The sequence below is a fragment of the Oryzias latipes genome, chromosome 8 (genome assembly GCF_053564925.1).
Source record: "Oryzias latipes strain Hd-rR chromosome 8, Olatipes_Hd-rR_3.1".
Classification (NCBI taxonomy): Eukaryota; Metazoa; Chordata; class Actinopteri; order Beloniformes; family Adrianichthyidae; genus Oryzias; species Oryzias latipes.
This window is the reverse complement of record NC_136244.1, coordinates 2255005-2274159: the sequence shown is the minus strand read 5'-3', so window position 1 is coordinate 2274159 and position 19155 is coordinate 2255005. Positions and strand designations below refer to the sequence as shown.

Below are 19155 nucleotides of genomic sequence, written 5' to 3'. Positions count from 1 at the left end.
GTGCAATCTTTGTTGCCACCATGTCCTCGCCCGTGAAGCCATTTTCATGCAATGCATGATGGGTGTATGCATTTCTTTGCAGGTCACCAGGATCTACAGTGGGAGAACAATGATTTATTTCCAACATCATCCTCCCTGTAACATGTCAAGTCTGCCATTCTAACCCAATCAGCCTGAGATATTGATCTGCAGTTTTGTGCTCGTCTACATTCTCACCCGAGTAAAGATGTTAACTGAAATGATGTCAGCGGCTCCTTTAATGACAGCAATGAAATGCAGTGGAAAGTAAAGGTTTTTGGGGGATTAAGTTCATTTTCATGAAAAAGACAGACTATATAAGTTCATCTGATCACTCTTCATAACATTCTGGAGTTTATGCAGATGTCAATTATAAAAACTTAAGCTGCAACTTTTCCCATTTACAATTTTTATGTCATTCTCTAAACTTTTGGCCACGACTGTAGAAAACACACAACTGAACTGCACAAACCTACAAATCCACAGCTGCTGCAGAAGACCTCAAACTTTCAGAAACAGTTTCAGAAGCTTCATCAACGCTGTAAGAAGTTGCTCACGTCTTCGACGTAAACGTTTCATCCTCTTTCTGGTTCCACCTTTAGAAAAAGAAAGCGCCAACATCTGTGGGAAGACGGGTTCGCCCAGATGAGAACCCGTCTGGAAGAACCGCAGGAAGCATCTTCTTTACTTCACTTATTTAGAAATATCAAAAAATTAAAGAAAAAACGAAAAGTATCCTGAACAAAGTTAGTTTAAATGTTCAACACATCTGTAGCAGCAGCTCAAACATATTAAGGGAGAATGATGAAGACAACTGTGACTTTGAGAGTTGAAAGTCAATCCAACTTTGTTTTTCCTCAGACGGCAGTTTAACCAAATCCAAACGGCTCAGATTTTACTGTGAAAACATTCGATCTAAAAGAGGCTAAAGAGCAACAACTCCTCAGTCAGAGCCGACGGATCCCTTAAAAACAGAACCTTCTGGATTCTGGGAAGAACAGAGACGTCTGACGCACAGCTGGACTGAACAAATCTTTATTTGTTAGAGTTCTCTACATCATCTATGTTCAGGGTTGAGAAACTGAATTAACGTCTTTCACTCACCCTCTTCCATGTCAGGAAGGGTCTCATCGACATGTTAGAAATCACTTTTTTTCATTTTTCACACTGATTCTGTGAGAAAGGAAAGGAAAAGCAGGGATGGACGCCCAAAATGGAAGTGATCTGCAGAAACCATCATCCAAAGGCTTCAGAAAGGGCAGTTGTGCTGCGTTCAAGGTCCGTCTGGAAATGTTGGCGTTTTCCCCTAAACTTCACTTCCATCTATGTTTAACTACAGAGTTGGATGGAAACACACAGGTTGGTGGAGGCTGAATCACTTCCCTCCTCAACGGCGACACATCTGGGTCCAGCGGGTCGGGTTTTTTCGGTGGTCTGCAGGTCTACGGGACATGCACGGACGCCGGGGTTTCAGACTCTTTTAGATAAAATGCTTCTTCTGAGGAAAGCCCTGCCGCCTTTCCCATCATCTGATGCTACAAGTGAAGCGGGTTAGTTTAAAGGAAGGACTGCAGGAGCCCCTCAGAGGGTCAGAACCCCGCAGAACTTCCCCGTCAACTAAACGGAACATTAAAATTGGAAGTTTGGTTTCCCAAAGCGATCCGGTTAGTTCTAGTTTGCACACTTGAATGGTTTCTTTTTTCTCCGGATCCCTCACAAGAACCAGGAGCCACAGAACATTTACGGCACCAAACACGGGTCAGTTTGATCAAAGGTCGCGGTGCAGCTTTGGTTTCTGCATCCAAACATGAAGCACAAGTACAACTGAGACACACGCAGGAGTCACTGCCAGCAGGGCCCAGAGCGGCACGGGCTCGGTGCTGAGGTCCGGTTCCGAGGCAGCCGAGCCCCCCGGGTCTAAAGAGGTGGAGAAAGACGCAGCTTAGCTTCGGGCTGTTGAGAAGTCCACATGGCTGAGCGGAGCATCGTCTGCTGCTCCAACACGTCCCCCCTCCCTCCCCCAGCTGATCCCTCCCCCTCAGAGGTTCACCCCCACCCCCCAACTGCTGCCCCTCAAGAACATCTGGGCAGTTGGGTATCCCACCCCACGCGCCCCACCCCTCTGCATATCCAAACAACAGACTCTTGATAAGCCCAGCAAGCCTCTGAACTCAGAGCTGTTGGCATGGCAACCTTCTCCAAACAGCCCAAAAGAAAGAGAAAAGAAGAGGAGCTCTGGCTGGGTGGGGTCCGGCCCCGCCGGGTCAGGGCTGGGAGCTGCCCTGACTGTCGGGGTCCGTCCCAGACGAGCTGGTGTCCGAGTCCGACTCCTCGTTGTTGTGCTCGTCTTCTGCCAAGTTCTTCTCCCGTATCCGCCTGCGGGTGGCGCTGAGCCGAGCCTGCAGCCCCTGGTAGTCAAAGCGGCCGCGCTTCTCTCCGAACGGGTCCTGGGGAGGGACAAATGAAGGATGAGCCGAAGCAAACTGGAGAGGTGAGCAGCACCTCACAGATATTGGAAAAGTCATGTTCACAAAATGGGATGTTATTTCTTTTTGTTATTGTTTTTTGATGTTAATTAATAATTTTACATACTCAAAGAGGAATCACAGCGATTCGTTGGATCCGGCTAACTTTACAGAAAAACAAAAACTTAAATCTGGTTATTTTAAAGAGAGTTAAATTGATCAAAAACTCATTTTTAATCCCAAACAAATGGGATAAATCTTCACGGAGATCACTTTCAGCACTACGTGTCAGCAAACCACATAGACGGGGAGTGAGCGAGTCCGAACGCCCACCTGCATGTTCTGGCCCTGCAGGTGCAGCCGGTCTTTGCAGACGCCCTCATAGAAGTCGTAGTACTCCAGGAAGGATTTCTCCATCACGCTCCTGCAGACACAGGTGGGTCAGAGGTCAGAGGAAGACTGGGTGGGGAAGGCGGGAGGATGAAGGTGTCGTCTCACCAAAGGGCGTCGGGACAGGGAACTTTGCCCTCCAGCATGTCGCACACGGCCACCCTCATGGTCTCATGTCTGATGCACTCGTTGTAGTTCTTACTGTCACCCGGGTGTCGCTCCTGAAACAGTTACAAACAGGCTTTGCAGCTGTTCCTTCTCTATTCTGACTCCACAGTTAGGTTCAACACGTTTATGAAGAACAGCCACCAAACAGGAAGTAAACAAGGGGAAACATCAAAACCCGGAAGCAGATCACATCAGACATGAAACCAGGAGAAGATCTGCTGGAATTAAGTCTCCAGCTCCGACTTCAGCTGAAAGAGGAAGCAAACCCTCGGATCTGTTATCCTCATGGCCCGGGAATCCATTTCTAACGAGGAAAACCCGTTTTAGTTTTCATATAGATGCTAAATCACGTTTGGAGCAAAAGTGCTTTATGCATGGATGGACCGCGGGCGAACAGTCGAGCTGCGTTCACACCAAACGGGATTTTAATGGTCCGACAATGTACAGTCGGGATCCGAGGTCCTGCCGCGTGATTTGGGCGTCGCAGCGCGTACATTGTTCAAAAATCAGAACTTTGGCGAAAACGACACATCGCATTAACCAATCAGGAACTCGCCTTTGGTCACACGCCGTTTTCAATGGCGCGTTAAGTGGGCGGAGTCCAAAACCAACACAGGGGAGAGCCTTACTGAACTTTATGATATTTGTTTATTTGCACAGAGGCTAGGACCACCCGATTTGAGGAAAACTCACGATTTGTGATATTAATGATCAATATCGCGACGACGATATAACTTGCGATACTTGAATAGAAAAACAACCGAAAACGTAATTTCCATTTCACTGCAACAGTTTTATTTAAATAAGAGTCATTATCCCTTAAATTATACTCCAAATGACCCTCGCCTACATCGGACGAGTGCCTAACATATAACGGCTCCGTCTGATTGGTCAAATGCATAAAGGGATTTATTTGATTGGTTTTGCATTTGTCTCTGCATTTATCTCTCCAAGTGTGGACGTGTGTAGAAAATGACGTCTGCACTCATACAATAGATCTTCCTCAAATCTAACAGTCGGCAGTAAAATCCTGTCGTCAGCAGGAAGTGAAGAGAATAAAAGCAGAAAAGGCCGGAAGAGAGTCAGGAGTCAGCAGGAACCTGAAGCCATGAGAATACCTTTTGGACGGATCGTTCACATTAAATGTCTTTAGAACATAAAAACTAGACAAATGCAGAGTTCCATTTGAGTTTTAAATCCCCTTGTTAGATAATTATTTAGAGTTCAGACAGCGTTAATGACTGAACAGTGGATTTACTGTCGTGTCTTCAGGTTTTTGATTTGATGCAGCAGCAACAGAAACCAGACTCACTAGAGCTGCACTTGAGTTTAGACCCTGAATTTTACCAGAAGGTTTGACACAGTTTCACAACCACTGCACAGAATCACGTGATCACGTGACTTGTGCCTTCCTGAATTTGAACTCACTCAACCACGCCCCCCACTGGCTGTCTGATTATGTTCATCGCGACATTTCTGATGATGAGGCGATACAGAACTTTGGAGTTGGCGGCGGCGGGGAGCTTTACCTGCTCAAACCCAGGTTCGTTGTGGTACGGGTTCTCCGTCATCAGAGACTGGATGGAAATGAGGACAGACGAGATGCTCTGGGCAGGACTCCAAGCTGGACCGGTCCAAGTCCTACACACACACACACACACACCCATACACACAGACACGGTTAGAACAGATTTAGTTTTGGTTCGCCCTCACAGTAGTGAGGCGGGTCCCGCTCGTCTTCTGCATTTCTGCTAAAACTACATTTTCCCAACCTTAACACCAAACTGGAAAAAAACGTTCATGGATTTGGTTAGTAAAAATCCGACTTGGGTGGAAGTTTGAGTCTGTGCTGCATGTCTGACTGTAACGTAGCAGAAAGAGGACTTACCCCAGGATGCTGAGGCACACCTTGCCGTTGCGGTAAAAGTTGGGGTTAAAGCGAACAGTGTTGTGTCCAGTGGTGATGAGCTTCACCCGCGGGGGGTGGATGGGGTAGTCTGGGGGGCAGCGGAACAGGAAGAGGAAGAAGCCGCCCTCGTACGGCGTATCGAACGGTCCTGTAATCAGCGCGTGGATCTGAGGAGACATCGTTCCAAATCTCTGCTGAGCATCTCTCTGCTGCAGCGACATTCATCCTCTACAGACAAAACCCGCGACAGAAACCCGGCGGTTAGAGACGAACCAGGGCTCCAGACATTTTTGCGACCAAAATTTGAATTTTACATCCAGTCACACATGTGCTACCAGTAAATTTGCCTCCCCCACCCTCCGTATTTTTTATACATTAAACATGGAAGGGGCAAGTCAATGATCAATGAAATGAGCAATGAAATAATCAATGAGACGCGAGCGCACACGCACGCAGACAGACACACACTCGCACACATACTCATGAGACACACGAGCACACTCTCGCGTTTCATTGAGTGATGCCCGTCTGTGAGGCGGCCACTGCGTGTGAGAAGAATAAATGGCTTATACTTATATAGCGCCTTTCTTCCTACAAGGACAAAGCGCTTTACAGTCACAGACCCATTCACCCAGTCACACACACAGTCACACACACAGTCACACACACATTCACACACTGGTGGCGGCTCCGCTGCTAAGCAACGCAGGTTTGAGCCAAACTGTTGACATTTACAAAGTTCACTTTTCAAACATCTGCTCAAAACCAACTGGACTATAAAAATACAAAAAATAAAAATAATGGACCAATAGGGAAAGTCACTGTAAGTGGCTAAATGCGTGGAGGGGGAGGGGCCTAGAGATAATCGAGCGCGCGTAAACATCTGTGGGAAGGAAACGGAGACAAATATCATCACAACCTGATATGTGCGTCTGAGCTATGAATAAGCGAACTATTGATTCGTTCTTCCGACCTGCGGCTGGTGTACCAGGGCCAAAGTCTACAGCAGGGGTCTCAAACTCACGAAGCAAACCGCGGTTCTCATGCACGGCTGTAACGGCAGCACACCGCTCCCGCGGGAGTCGGGTCAGCTGAGGGGAATAAATGTCCCACACCTACATGCGTGACAGCTAACGGGGCTCTAGCATTAAACACGTGTGAGCAACAACACGATTTAGTCTTAGTCACATTTAAAACACATGGGGAAAATGCAACGATAGACGTGTCTAAGATGAACCAGCGCCCTGGGGGGGGGGGGGGGGGGGGGGGCATGAAGGCGAAGCTAAAGCGAGACTGAAGGAGAACAGGAAGTTGTAGTCCGTAACGTTCAATTTAGTTTTAATATGCCTCTCCCCCTAAGTATGATCTGTGATATTACATCTTTTATAATTATTTTAATGTTTTGTAATGGATGTAGCCTTTTTTTAATCAGTTGGTATTTTAAATTATTTTAATTGATCAGTGAACTACAAAAACCCATCAGGACACATGTCCCATAATGCATTGTTTTGTAGTCTGTAGGGCAGCTTTCAGTCAGTTCAGTACTAAATTTCCAGCTGCGTTCGCTCTGATTGGGGTCTTGCTCTATGGAGAGAAATTAGACTCAGTCGGATTTGTGCGTGCGTAATACTTGATTTGTGCGTAAATTAGGATTTGTGTATGGATATTCTTGCTTTGTGCGTGCGTAAATTAGGATTTGTGCATAAATTTGGATTTGTGCGTGATTTGTTACTCACATAATACGTTTTGTGTATAAGTTAAAAAAATATAAAATGAAAAAAATACAAAATACAATTTACGTATGCACAAATTAAGATTACAACAGCTTGAAACTACTTACACACACACACATCTTTAAAAAACACGCACGAATCCTTTGTTCCGCACACACGAAGCCAAAGTTACGCACGGATCTACCGTGAGACTGTTTTCACGTCTCCCAAATTCGTCCGTAAGTGCTGCGTTTAAATACCAGTGGAATGCTCGGTCATTAGAATTTTCCTATCAGCCTTCCCTTCTAAACGTATCCAGACAATGACTCAATCAATACATGAAGACAGTAGATGTAAGTGTTGAAAATAGAGGCTACTTACTTCGGGGCGCTGACCACCGAGATGGGCCGCCATTCTTCCCGTGACTCTCTCAGTCTGACAGCCTTTGATTTTTCCGGAAGAAAAAAAACAGTGCCCCCTACTGGTCGCTCCTGTTACGCATTTTGTATCAATTCGGTGTCTTGGAGAATAATATACTTTTAATATATATATTAGCGTTTAAAAGTGAACGTCATATTCTCAGATAATAATTTTTATTTTCCTTTAAAGTTTTTTTAAGCCCTGCTAAACCCACTGAAGGAAATACGTTTAGAAGGGAAGGCTGATAGGAAAATTCTAGTGACCGAGCATTCCACTGGTATTTAAACGCAGCACTTACGGACGAATTTGTGAGACGTGAAAACAGTCTCACGGTAGATCCGTGCGTAACTTTGGCTTCGTGTGTGCGGAACAAAGGATTCGTGCGTGTTTTTTAAAGATGTGTGTGTGTAAGTAGTTTCAAGCTGTTGTAATCTTAATTTGTGCATACGTAAATTGCATTTTGTATTTTTTTCATTTTATATTTTTTTAATTTATACACAAAACGTATTATGTGAGTAACAAATCACGCAAAAATCCAAATTTATGCACAAATCCTAATTTACAAACGCACAAAGCAAGAATATCCATACACAAATCCTAATTTACGCACAAATCAAGTATTACGCACGCACAAATCCGACTGAGTCTAATTTCTCTTCATATTGCTCCCACCCCTTTCTCGCGATATTTTTGTGATGATTGACAGGTGATGTTAGAGCAAAAAACAAAAATATACGTCACACACCAGGTGATCTGTGCAGCGTTGCGTCCATCTTGGTGATCGCAAATTATTGTGCATCTTGGCTGCACCTATTTGGTGTCGCCAACATGTATTTCCATCCCCTAATGTTTACATACATTTAAGTATTGTTTGTAACTGTGAAATGACCGACAGGTTACTATGGTAATCACTTGTTACTAAAAACTTTTTTTAATTTTTAAATGTATGGTATTTTGTTTACTTATTTGTACTGTCATGACAGCGATGCTGCTGTCAGTTTACCTGTTGTTGCATCTTCAAAAGGGCAGAATAAAATGTGACACCGAATTTGAAACAGCACATTGTAATTTCTGCATCTATTATTTAAGTATTTATCAGTAATACAGTGGAAATTAATAGATTTGGTTTGCATGTTGATTTACGGTATGCGCCCTTAAATTTTCTGGTTGTGCCCTTAAAATTTTCAGTTGAGGGCCACAGTGCTCCTAGTGAAAAAAGTTAGTCTGGAGCCCTGCGAACGTCAACAGGAAACGACGACATGCGAGGAAACGAAGCCCGAGAAACACGGAGGCCATGATGGAACCGCGGGAAGACAAAAACTCATCCAGCCGCTTCTTTTTCTTTACGTGTCTGTAAAGAACATTTACTCACCTCTTCATACACACACAAACGCACAATTACACACCAATAGCAGCAGAGCTGTCACCCGAGGCACTAACTAGGGGTTCGGTGTCAAACCCAAGGACACTTCAACATGGGTGAGCAGAATGGGAACCAAACCTGAAATCAGATGTCGACTGCTCTACTTATGACACGCCCACCCCATTTGAAAACCCTTTAGATGTTTCATGAAATGCACCAGAAACAGAAGCGAAACGTCCCGGTTCCACTGAAGTCCGCTGCTGCCGGTTCTGCTCTTTACCTTGGTCATATCTTGAGGATCAGGCACCACAAACATGCCGGGAGGAGGTTCCTTGTAGATGGACATGATATCCCTGCAGACAGAAAGAACAATGTGAAGAACCCCCCCCAAAACATAAGAGCGCCTGAGCAAAGCAGAGAGGCGGGAAACACGTCTGCATGCGCAGACACCGTGGGATGCGTCTGCAAAACGTGTCTGCATGCGTCTGCGTGAGACGTTCTTCGCAGAGTCGGAGGTGAACTGCATCTGTCCAGGACCCATGTTTGACGACCACGAGGGAAGATTCAACCAGGAAATGGGTTTCTTCACCAGCTTTTCAACATTTGTGAGTTTCTGTCCATCAAAGAAGGCCGGAAAAAATAAAGCTACGCAAAACAAATCGGTGACAAACTGCAGAATAACCTGCATCACAGTATCTGCCTGTCAAAACTAAGTAACATTATTTTAAGCGCTGTAAGAAACTTGCCTCCATGTAGACGACAAGATCCGTGTACGTCTTTGTTTTCCTCAAAAATATACAAAACTCCAATATTGCTCGTGGCTTTTTGCACCAATCGTGTTTTAGGTTGTGAGGAGCTGTAAGCTAGCAGGACAGGGTAAACAGAAAGCTGACGTGACCACAAAAACGGCGAGCGATATCAGATATATGCAGCCGTACAGTTTAGATCCAATGCCAGTCCGGACGAGGAAAAACAAAGACGCTCATGGATCCATTTGTCTGCAGGGGGAGGCATCAGGGAGACTGAACATCACATCACCTGCACCATGTTAGGCTAAACTTGAGTTCTAATCACTTGGGCAGATGAGATATATATTTTTTCTTCTGAACTTGCTGCTGTGATGGGACGGGGATGACCTGCAGGCCCTCTCTTCAGGAAATGTCTGATAAGAGAGTAAATCAAGTTTCTCTGAGTTTTGGAAGGGAAACTCAAAAAGTTCAGAACTTCCTGTGACTTTTCAAGATGGGAAACTTTTACTTTCACTTTCTCGGTGGCTGAGGCGTGGGACCCGTGGCTAAAACTAAATAACTCTTTTCAGAGGGACCTAGTTGAAAAGGTGGTGAGGTCAGGTGAGGTCAAGAGGATTGGGGGGGTCTCAGCAGGTGTGTGGGGGCTCTCGCTTACCTCTTTATCCTCAGAATGCACTGCTGCGACGCCTTCTCGTTGTCCCAGTCTGTGCTTAGAGACGGGTCCCAGGAAGTGGCGTGGATCTGGGACAGCAGGCCCCCTCCTGCTACGCCCAACCCCACCCCCGGCACCGGGGAGGACGCGTGCGCGATGGGAGACACGGCCACGACGGGCGGCGAGGAGGCGGGGGTGAAGGTTTCCCCGAAGCCGGCAGCGGTGGGGGTGACTGCGGCCACGGGGGCCACCAAAGCCGTAAGGCCACTCTGCGCCACCGCGGCGGGCGGGAAGGAGGCCGAGGAGGTGCTGGGGTGACCCACGCTCGCGGCGAAAAGTCCCCCCGGCAGCGAGTTGGCCAAAGCGGGGAGCGGCGAGGCTCCGCCGCCCTGTCCGGTAACGCCTAAGCCGAGCGAACCGACGCCGGACTCCTCTCCGACGCTGTCCGCCATGGCTAGCAAGCTTCCGTCAATCTGTCGCTGCTCACTAATGTGTCGAGCCGCACTTCACCGGCATTGACAGTCGAGCCTGGAGTTACGCCTGCGGTTCCGGGCCGGGCGGGATCAGAGAGCGACCGAACGCAGCGCAGGCGATGCCGGAGAACGAGACGCTTCTTCCCACGACATGATGATGATGGCTATTCCGCGTTAGCTTCGCCCAACATTTCCCGGGCCTCCTTGGGCTATTTAGACTTCCAAAAGGCTCCTCCGACCCCCTCCTATCGGTCACCGAATCCGTCAAACCTCCGCTAGTTGTCGCGTTAAGAAAACCGCAGAAGAAAACGGGTGACTTTCGGCCGTTTTCCGCGACTCAACTCCAGGAACAAACCGCAACTTTGGGGCTTTCTGTCCTGTCAAGTCATGGCCTCAACGGTCGACTTCCGGTCGGATTTTCAAAATAAACCTTCGGCTGTTCTTTTTCACTTTAAGATGAACCACACACTTCCGGGTGGCAAAAATACATGTTAATTAAATGTAAAATAAACTCCTAGGGACCTAGAGGCCCCAAAGGCACAACTTACTCATTAGACATGTTCAAGAGAATTAATATTAAAAAAATATCATAATTTATTACCTAAATTATCAGCAGAAAACAAAAAATAAAACTAAAAAATGACCAGATGTAACCTGGGAGCATTACTAGGGGTGATCCGACCTGTGGGAATGTGATCAGAATATCAAAGAGTATTGCACTTGCAGTTTATTTTATTAAGTTTACCTGAAGTATAGAAAGTCTACTATGAATGATGCACGTTTAGTGTAACTGTGTACCAACTAAACCCTTCCTCAGACTAAATTGAAACATTTTAGGTTTTCAATATAGAGAAGTAAACTTCAAGTATGCTGCCTCACTAAGTTGTAGTACACCTAGACTATTGCCAAATTAAAATAAAAAGTCAAACGAAGCTTAAAATTGTTGAGAACACAAAGTGATGTTTCCTAGATCAACAGCTGTTCAAACTGTAAATACTGAATTGGTTTTTCCTTAAAAAACACATTCATTATGATAACCAAATAGTAAGAAACAGTTGAAAAAGAAAGGCAAAAACGATATGTCTCAGATAAGAGGTTAATATCTTTAATCAAATGAAGTAAAAAAAACAAACATTGATAAGATCAACAATTCCTGAAGGATCTGGATCCTTTGTGTCAAAAAAGGAAAAAAAAAGTTATTATTGCTAAAATATGGAGGACTTTAAGCATGCTGACTGACGTTTAAAATAATCAGAGGGTCTGAGATACAAATGTGAACCTAAACTCGGTTAGTCTCGGTTTGTTTGGGCTCTGAATTTGTTCTAGGTCTCAGCTTGGACTGCAGCCACGTACCAAGTCCTCCGGTTCAAGAACCGGCTTGGGGGGACCTGAAACAGAACATCAATTTCTGTGTGCAGTTTGCATGTTTTCCCTGTACATACAAGGGCTTCCTCCCACCATCCAATAACATGCTTCATAGGTTTATTGGTCACTCTAAATTGCCCCTAGGTGTGAATGTGCATGGGTGTGTGATTGTGGCCCTGCGACAGACTGGCGGCCCGTCCAGGGTGACCCCATACTTCACCTGCAAGGCGTCTGTGAATGAGATGAATTAATTTGCATGCAGAGCATTGACTGTATATGACAACTAGACAGTGACTCCTCCCACTTTGGCATTCCAAACAGGAATTCATCGCTGCCTCCAAGAAAGCCAAAATCCAGTACACTTCTGTAGAGAAATAAACAGCTGTTATTCTATTGTCAGACTAACTATTGTGGCTCTGATACCTTTAACTTGTTTTTGGTAATGCACTGGATTTTGTAACTTCAAAAGAATCTTGTCTGATCAGAATCGGATTAAAAAAAACTGTAAAACTATAAAATTAATGAACTAAGGGTGGGATTATATAAACTTGGTTCTTCCTGCTCCTTTTCAAGCAGTAAATCAAGCTCTACTTATACTTTAATGATCACTGCAGAGAATGCAGGAAAACAAAAAGGTAAGGGTTTGAGCCTTACACATTTGACAGCATTACTTCAAATTTCATTTTGCTTTCTATAGAAATGTGGGAACATTGAGTTTGATTAACTGACCTCAGTTACCGTCCTGTGATCGGACATTCGATAGACAAAGATCAGAGCAGAAGACTCAGTTATCAATTCTTTATTTAGGACAGCCTTCAAAAGAAGAGTTTCACGTAAAGTTGAGAAAAACAAGAACGAGTGGGAACATAAAAATGCAGGATTGCAGGTTTGTTCATCTGTTGGGAAAATTATCCTTGATTTTGGTGTTTCTGTGGGTTGGAATGGCCCGTCAAGCTCCGCTCAGAGCTCCCGCTCTGCAACCACCACCCTTTTTCCAGAATAAAAGGGGAGAGACGCCAACCGGAACGTGTTGTGGCAGGGGGTGGCGGCTCGGCGTTTACATGGCGAACAGGATGAGGAACGCCACCATCAGACAGAAGAGACCCATAGCCTCAGACAGAGCAAAACCCAGGATGGCATAGGAGAAAAGCTGCTGCTTTAGAGAGGGGTTCCTGCAAGACACAGAGAGGAAACTGCTATCAGAATGCCCTCCTCACAAAAGAGTCACGCAGAACACATTTAGAGACAGATATCTGCTAGTCAGTTAACCGAAACGCGATTCTGGAATCACAATCAGTTTTAATGACCTGAGCGCACAAACAAGAAATTTGATTTTGACTTATGCCCTCATGAACAAGACAAAGAATAAGTAGGTGTACAAAATAAAAATGGGTACAAAATAAAGATATGTACAACTTTAAGATGGGTTAAAATTCTCAGATTTTGGTCAAGAGTTCAGAGTGACGGCTCAGAGGAAAAAGCTGTTGAGAGCTCCAAAACGCCAGCCTAAGGGGAGGAGTCTAAAAAGATTGTTCTGGGTTTGATGGTTCTGGAGATTTAGCAGCCAGCTTCCTGATGGAGGGAAAATTGGAACCTATTAGGCCTGCACAATAAATCCCAAATGTATCGCCATGGCGATATCAAGCTGTGCAACACGCATATCCCAAAAGACGGCGAAAATATATAATAGTATAATATAATAAATGAATTATATTGCAAATCATGAGTTTTCCCTCATATCGTGCAGGCCTAGAACCTTTAACCCTCTCAGAGAGCACAGCACAGAGGCAGCCATGTGCAGCACCAGTCGGGTGGATTTTCTATCATTTGCTGCAGGAAATCCAGAATCTCTATTCTTGTGTGAGACGAGCGAAGACCGTCCCTCATGCTAACATTTTGGCTCAGATCAATCAACCCCAAAAACGGTCACAGGTGGTCCCCCAAAAACTCTCCACTGCTCTCTCTCCTGAGCAACACAGTGACTCGCCTCCAGACAATGCCGTGGTTAATCTATTTATCCAACCGCTTTTGGTTCTTGTCCTGGTCTGAAGCAACATTTTCACATCATCCCCAAAAGTCAGTGACCCCCCCCCCCCCCTGCTAACCTGGTCAGGGCAACAGTCCCTGACTCACCCTCCTCTGAGGTTTACTGTCCTGTCAATCAGCTGCAGCCTTAGACCGGAATGATTTACAAAAACTTAAAGAACCTCCAGATGATTGAGGAGCTACAGAAGTTCAAGAGAGCATGTCAAGGAGAAAATGTCAGCTAGATAAAAGGGAAACACAAGAGGTGGCAAAGGCCAAACAAAGGTCACGAGAAAAACAGGCAGAAAAAAAACATGCTGGATATGCAGCAGGTCAGGAAAGGAATGGAAAGATGAAAGAAGACCTCAAAACAGCTGAAGCATGAAGAAAATGTTAGAGAGTACAGAGTAGAAAGGGGAAGGTGGAGGTTTGCTCTGGAAAGGAGAAGAATGAAGCTCAGCTGCAGAAAGACAATCTGTGTGTGAATGAGAGGAACTGAAGAGAAACCGAGGACCTTCAGTTCTTAGGGTCAGCAGGTCAGAGGAAGAGGTGAAGAGGCGTCTGGAAATGGGTTGCAACAAGTGGAGGAAGAGTGTTATCCAGAATGAAAGGAAAGGTGAAGAGCAGCCATGTTGCTGGTTCAGAGACGGAGGCAGCAGAGATGAAGATGCTGAGGTTCTCTTTGGGATCAGGATGAATCAGGAATGAATCCATCAGAGGAACAGATCATGGTAGATGCTCTGTAGATCAATGCAGATAATCAGATGGAGATGTTTTGGACAGAAGAGGAACAGTGATGATGATGTTGGGGAAAGGATGCTGAGGTTGGAGCTACCAGGAAAGAGAGGAAGACCAAAGAGGAATGTCATGGAGGTAGAGGAGGAGGACATGAAGGTGGACGGTGCAAGTGAGGATGCAGCAAGATAGATGAAGGAAGTTGATTTAATTTAGCGCCCCACTAAAGGGAGCAGCAGAAAGACAAGAAAGAAGACTGTATAATTCCATGACTGCTGGAGAACTTTCTTTTCTCTCAAAGTCTTTTCCTGTGGATCAGCTGTGTCAAACTCCAGGCCTCGAGGGCCGGCCTGCTGCTGGTTTTCCAGAAATCCTTCCTTATCTGCTGCTGATTACCTGGATCAGGTGTGTTTAGCCAATAAGGAGCTTCAATAGCAGGCCTGGATTTTAACACCCCAGCATAGATTCAGCGACTAATATTTTGAAACATCATTAAGTCATTTACATTAGGAGTCTTCAAAGATGCTTTAGATTTCTCTTTCTTCCAAACATTTGTCATTCTTCTCTTAGACACGTTTCTTTTTATGCTTTTCTACTTTCAAATGCTTCTGAGTTATTTGATCCCGACTCCCACTTTTCCCCCACTCATCTCCCTGAATGCTTCTTCAGTTCCAACTCTGATCTTGGCCTTTGCTTCAGACCAAACTGACTGGTCATCTTGTCCCAGTTGAATGATGATAATGATCCCCACGTAATCTAAAGAAAAGCTTCAAAAAACGTCATCCACAGACTGGATTCATCTCATTTGTGTGGAGTAGGAAAATACATTTATTTTACAAAACGAAAGGGGTGTTACAGAAATGCAGTGGTCCCTTTAAGAATGTGAAGCTGCTCTAGAGAATGTAATGAATGGATAACTGACCTTTGACCCAAAAGGTCATTCACTGTTGGATTAAAAAGGAAACTATATTAGTCCTTCATAGTATCCAGAAGTGATCCTGTATTTCACCTGCAGCTCTGCAACAGCCCACCATGATGAACTCAGCCATCTCGCTCATCAAGGGGGGTCAAAGCATAACCATAACCACGGGTCCGCCCACCCCATAGCTGTTTAATAAGTGTTTACCTGGCGTATCCAATGATGAGGCTGCCGAACACGGTTCCAATCCCGGCTCCTGAACCGGCGACCCCCACCGTGGCAGCGCCGGCACCAATGAACTTGGCTGCAGTGTCAATGTCCCGGGACACAGCAGAGGTCTGCAGGGAGCGGCTCAGGACTGCAGACCGGCTGACTGGCAGCAGGGCCTTCACAAGGTGGGAGAGTTTCAAGTCAGCCAGTGGTCAACAAAAAGAGCTGTACTGGTTTCTGTGGGACACAACGGTTCAGCTGCCCCCCCCCCACCACCACTTTGTGACTGGGGAATGGTTGGACGGCGTCCTACAAAAGCAGCTCTGAGTGCGTCTCCACCTCACCTGCTGCTCCGCTGTGGCTTCAGGTCTGTTGAAGAGAGACGCAGAGACTGGCCGGGCGAGCACCCTGGACCCCCCACGCAGCTGCAGAGGAGACACCGCCCGAATGAAAAGGAAAAGACACTTAAAATACAGAAACTTCCTGCTCTAAAGACAAGAACATCAACATTCTCCAAGACTTTCATTGAACAGTTTGACGAACAGAACCGTCTGATCCATTCTCGCATTTCTGGGTATTCCCCTAAAAACCTGCGCTTTGAGCACCAGCCCCTCCCAATGCACAAGAACAAGTGGGTCGTCACATTGTGACATCACAAAGTGAGGAAGAGCTCCTTCCAGGAAGAGGCTGTGCTGCTAGCCCCGCCCCCACGCTAACACACACTTTCTCCGCAGCGCTAGGGGTGATCAGCAAAAACTGCACAATCTGCACATCCATCGTTGCAAACATTCGGATGCTGTTCGCTTTTATGGGCAAAACGCAGAAACGCCGCCGAGGCCGAATCTAGGTTAACGTCATGAAATGGGCGGCACCCACAAGGAGGAAGAGGCGGAGCCTCAGAGATCCAGTCGTCTTCTGGGTAGAAAAATGGGCTGCCAAAATAACATTTCATAAAAAAGGTGTTCTGTAGAGTGCCAAAGGTATATCGTGGATATAGTTTTCTCTGAAAGGCTTAAGGAAAGCATGATATAGGCTCCAGGAATGGCGGTTTGCGCTCGAATGGAATGATTTCCCGCCAAGTCTTTCATATATCGGAATAGAGCTGTGAAGGAAAAAGCCTGGATCAAGAATTTGAAGAATTTGCGCCGCTACGAGCCTCTTCCTACTGCGAGTAGATAAGCTAGTATCAGACAAATTTGATTGAACACGGCATGCTAGAAGCGTGTTCCAAAACCACGTTCTGCGCGTTCTTGAACACGCCACACATGCCTGGTGTGACTGTAGCTTTACACTCCCAAAGAACAAGAAGCGACTTACCACAGCGGGGGAAATGACAAACTTGGAGCAGGCATACATGGCTGGTACCTGGAGACACGGGGAGAGATTTGTGTTAGGCGGAGACGACAGGTGAGCTGGTTGTTGACATGAAAAACTGTCACCGCCAGCATCAAAGTGAGATTCACTGGTGTCACAAGCTGGAAACTGAAAACACAGAGAAAGAAGTTCCATCCACTTCTTCACTATGAGGACGGGATGAGCAGACTGCAGTAAACCATCAGAGGCTTTTTCTGCAGGTCCATCTCTGATCATTTCCCCAACGAAACACAAAACTTAAGAAAGGAAGAGATGTTTTTAGTTTGTGAGCAATGAGAAGGATTTATTTACTAAGATTTAGGACCAGGAGGCTGATTTTAAGCAGACTTTCTTTTCCAACATGATAAAGCAGCTTGAGCTCTACAGGTAAACGTCACTTCACTGCACGCGCGCGCGCTCTGCTCGTGTCTGAGAACAAACCAACAGCTTAACTTAAACTGAGCAGAGATTAGCAGGTTAGTCACCGGTTGGGTCAAAGCGCTGCACGCCGTCAGGTGTCAGTTTAAGATCCCTCTGAAATATACATATGAAAGACTTCAAATCTGGATTTAAGTCAAACTGAGCATTTGAAGCCCCCCCTCCCTGCACGGCGGTGTCAGTGACCCGGCTCCGCTGGCCGTCCTCAGGCGGGACTCCAAGCTATGCTAACATGCTAGCAGCCTGCAGACGTGAAGGTCAACACCGAGCCGCAGGAAGACACGCGGGGCCCGGCTAACAAATCACCGCGAGCTCTACGGGGGACCCGTCCCTCAGCCCTGCGGGGCACTTTCAGGGGGCTGGAGGACGGTCCCGGACGCGGCAGCGGCGGAAACCCGGCAGCGGTCCGCGGTGAGCCGTGTAGGCCCCGCCGTCAGACATCTTGATGTCGGTGTGTGAGGAAACCAGGGCTAAATGTTTGGCGCGAGTCAGTGACCTGGTAAAGGGTGACACCGCGCACGCTTCGACGGTCACCGCGCGCAACAACCCGCGTGGGTTGACCGAAAACACGTCAACATCCTCCGTGACTTGGAGCTAACCGACTGAATGGCGGAGCAGGTTTCCAGCAGACATAGGACTACACCGGAGACTCCCCGTTTCACGGGGAAAGCCGTCGGTACACCACCGAACCTGCATTTAAGCTGCGTGTGAACTAAAACCAAGGCGGTAAAGGTGTTTTAAAGATCGTTATTACCGTGTAGTTACAGCTTTCACAGGGTCCACACGCCGATAGTGTCGCGCACAGCGGCAGCCAATAAGTGGAGGAGTTGACCGTCTGTCACCTTGTCATTTATAACCTCTGAACGTACGTCCTAAGCTCCCATTGGCCAGAAAATCACCCCCCTTCTTTCGCTATTGGTCCAGAGCCGAAATGGAACCGCCTCTTTAGCCTTGGCGGTGGAGATGGCATGCAAGCCGACCTTTTGATTGGTTGGAGTCAATTAAAGGCGGGGCAAAAGGAGCGTTCATTAAGTTCATTGGACAACAGTTACTACTTTTTTTGGTTAAAACCTTTATTTGTAAATTTTGAAAACCTATGAAAAATAGTTCAAAAATAGAGATGTAACAATTAGTTTTATCATATATCATAATTTGTGGAGCTGATCCGATTCATAGTCGATTTTGGTTCACTGACCTAAAATGGATTTAGGACATTTTTATCCTAAACTTCCAGCAGTGAGACTCAGACAGAAATTCCTGCTACTGAACAGTGAAGTTTTCCAGATTCTTGGATTTCTTCCAGATCATCAAGTTAAATGAAATCTGTGTCCAAACCAACAAGTAAACTAGAATGAATGTCAAATCCATTCACATGTTAGTTTCCTAAAGTTCACCACTGTTGTTTTTCCACATCCAAAGAATCCAAAGGGAACATTCTTAGAACATTCTAGACACTGGATGGTCACATGACTTTATTCAAAGTCTGTCCACACATTGGACTGTAATAATGGACTGATCCATATTTGTGTAACATCTTGTGTGTTGTCCGCTTTGATTGGGTGTTTTTTTGTCATAATAAAATAAAGCTATAATAACTCAATCCCAATGGTATTTTCCAATATAGATAAGATCGATTAATTTTATTTTTAAAGGATTTTATAATGGTATAGTACAGGTCGATTCGAATAACAACTATCCTCTGACAGATGGATCTGGTTGGATCGTATTGTAAATATGTAAAAGCAAAATTTTACAAATGAATGAACCATTAAAAAAGGGTATTCTTTCTAA

General features: G+C 45.8%; 2 protein-coding genes and 1 long non-coding RNA gene across 3 annotated transcripts in view; 1 reads left to right on the top strand and 2 right to left on the bottom strand.

Annotated features, from left to right (window-relative positions):
* Positions 1 to 19155, top strand: part of LOC105354654 (uncharacterized) — a 135877-nt gene that overhangs the window by 89983 nt on the left and 26739 nt on the right. The gene's annotated exons all lie outside the window — the stretch shown is intronic.
* On the bottom strand, positions 1038 to 10728 carry ube2z (ubiquitin-conjugating enzyme E2Z). Its single transcript, XM_023957821.2, has 7 exons — positions 9850 to 10728; positions 8726 to 8798; positions 4930 to 5117; positions 4571 to 4682; positions 2982 to 3094; positions 2817 to 2907; positions 1038 to 2465 (listed from the first exon to the last, which is right to left on the bottom strand). Exons 1-7 carry the CDS (start codon positions 10296 to 10298, stop codon positions 2283 to 2285), a joined length of 1209 nt encoding a protein of 402 aa, XP_023813589.1. The 5' UTR covers positions 10299 to 10728; the 3' UTR covers positions 1038 to 2282.
* atp5mc1 (ATP synthase membrane subunit c locus 1) lies at positions 12469 to 18286 on the bottom strand. The gene is made up of 5 exons (XM_004071885.5): positions 18119 to 18286; positions 16891 to 16938; positions 15918 to 15998; positions 15571 to 15749; positions 12469 to 12856 (listed from the first exon to the last, which is right to left on the bottom strand). The coding sequence occupies exons 2-5, from the start codon at positions 16927 to 16929 to the stop codon at positions 12742 to 12744; spliced, it is 414 nt and encodes a 137-aa protein (XP_004071933.3). The 5' UTR covers positions 16930 to 16938; positions 18119 to 18286; the 3' UTR covers positions 12469 to 12741.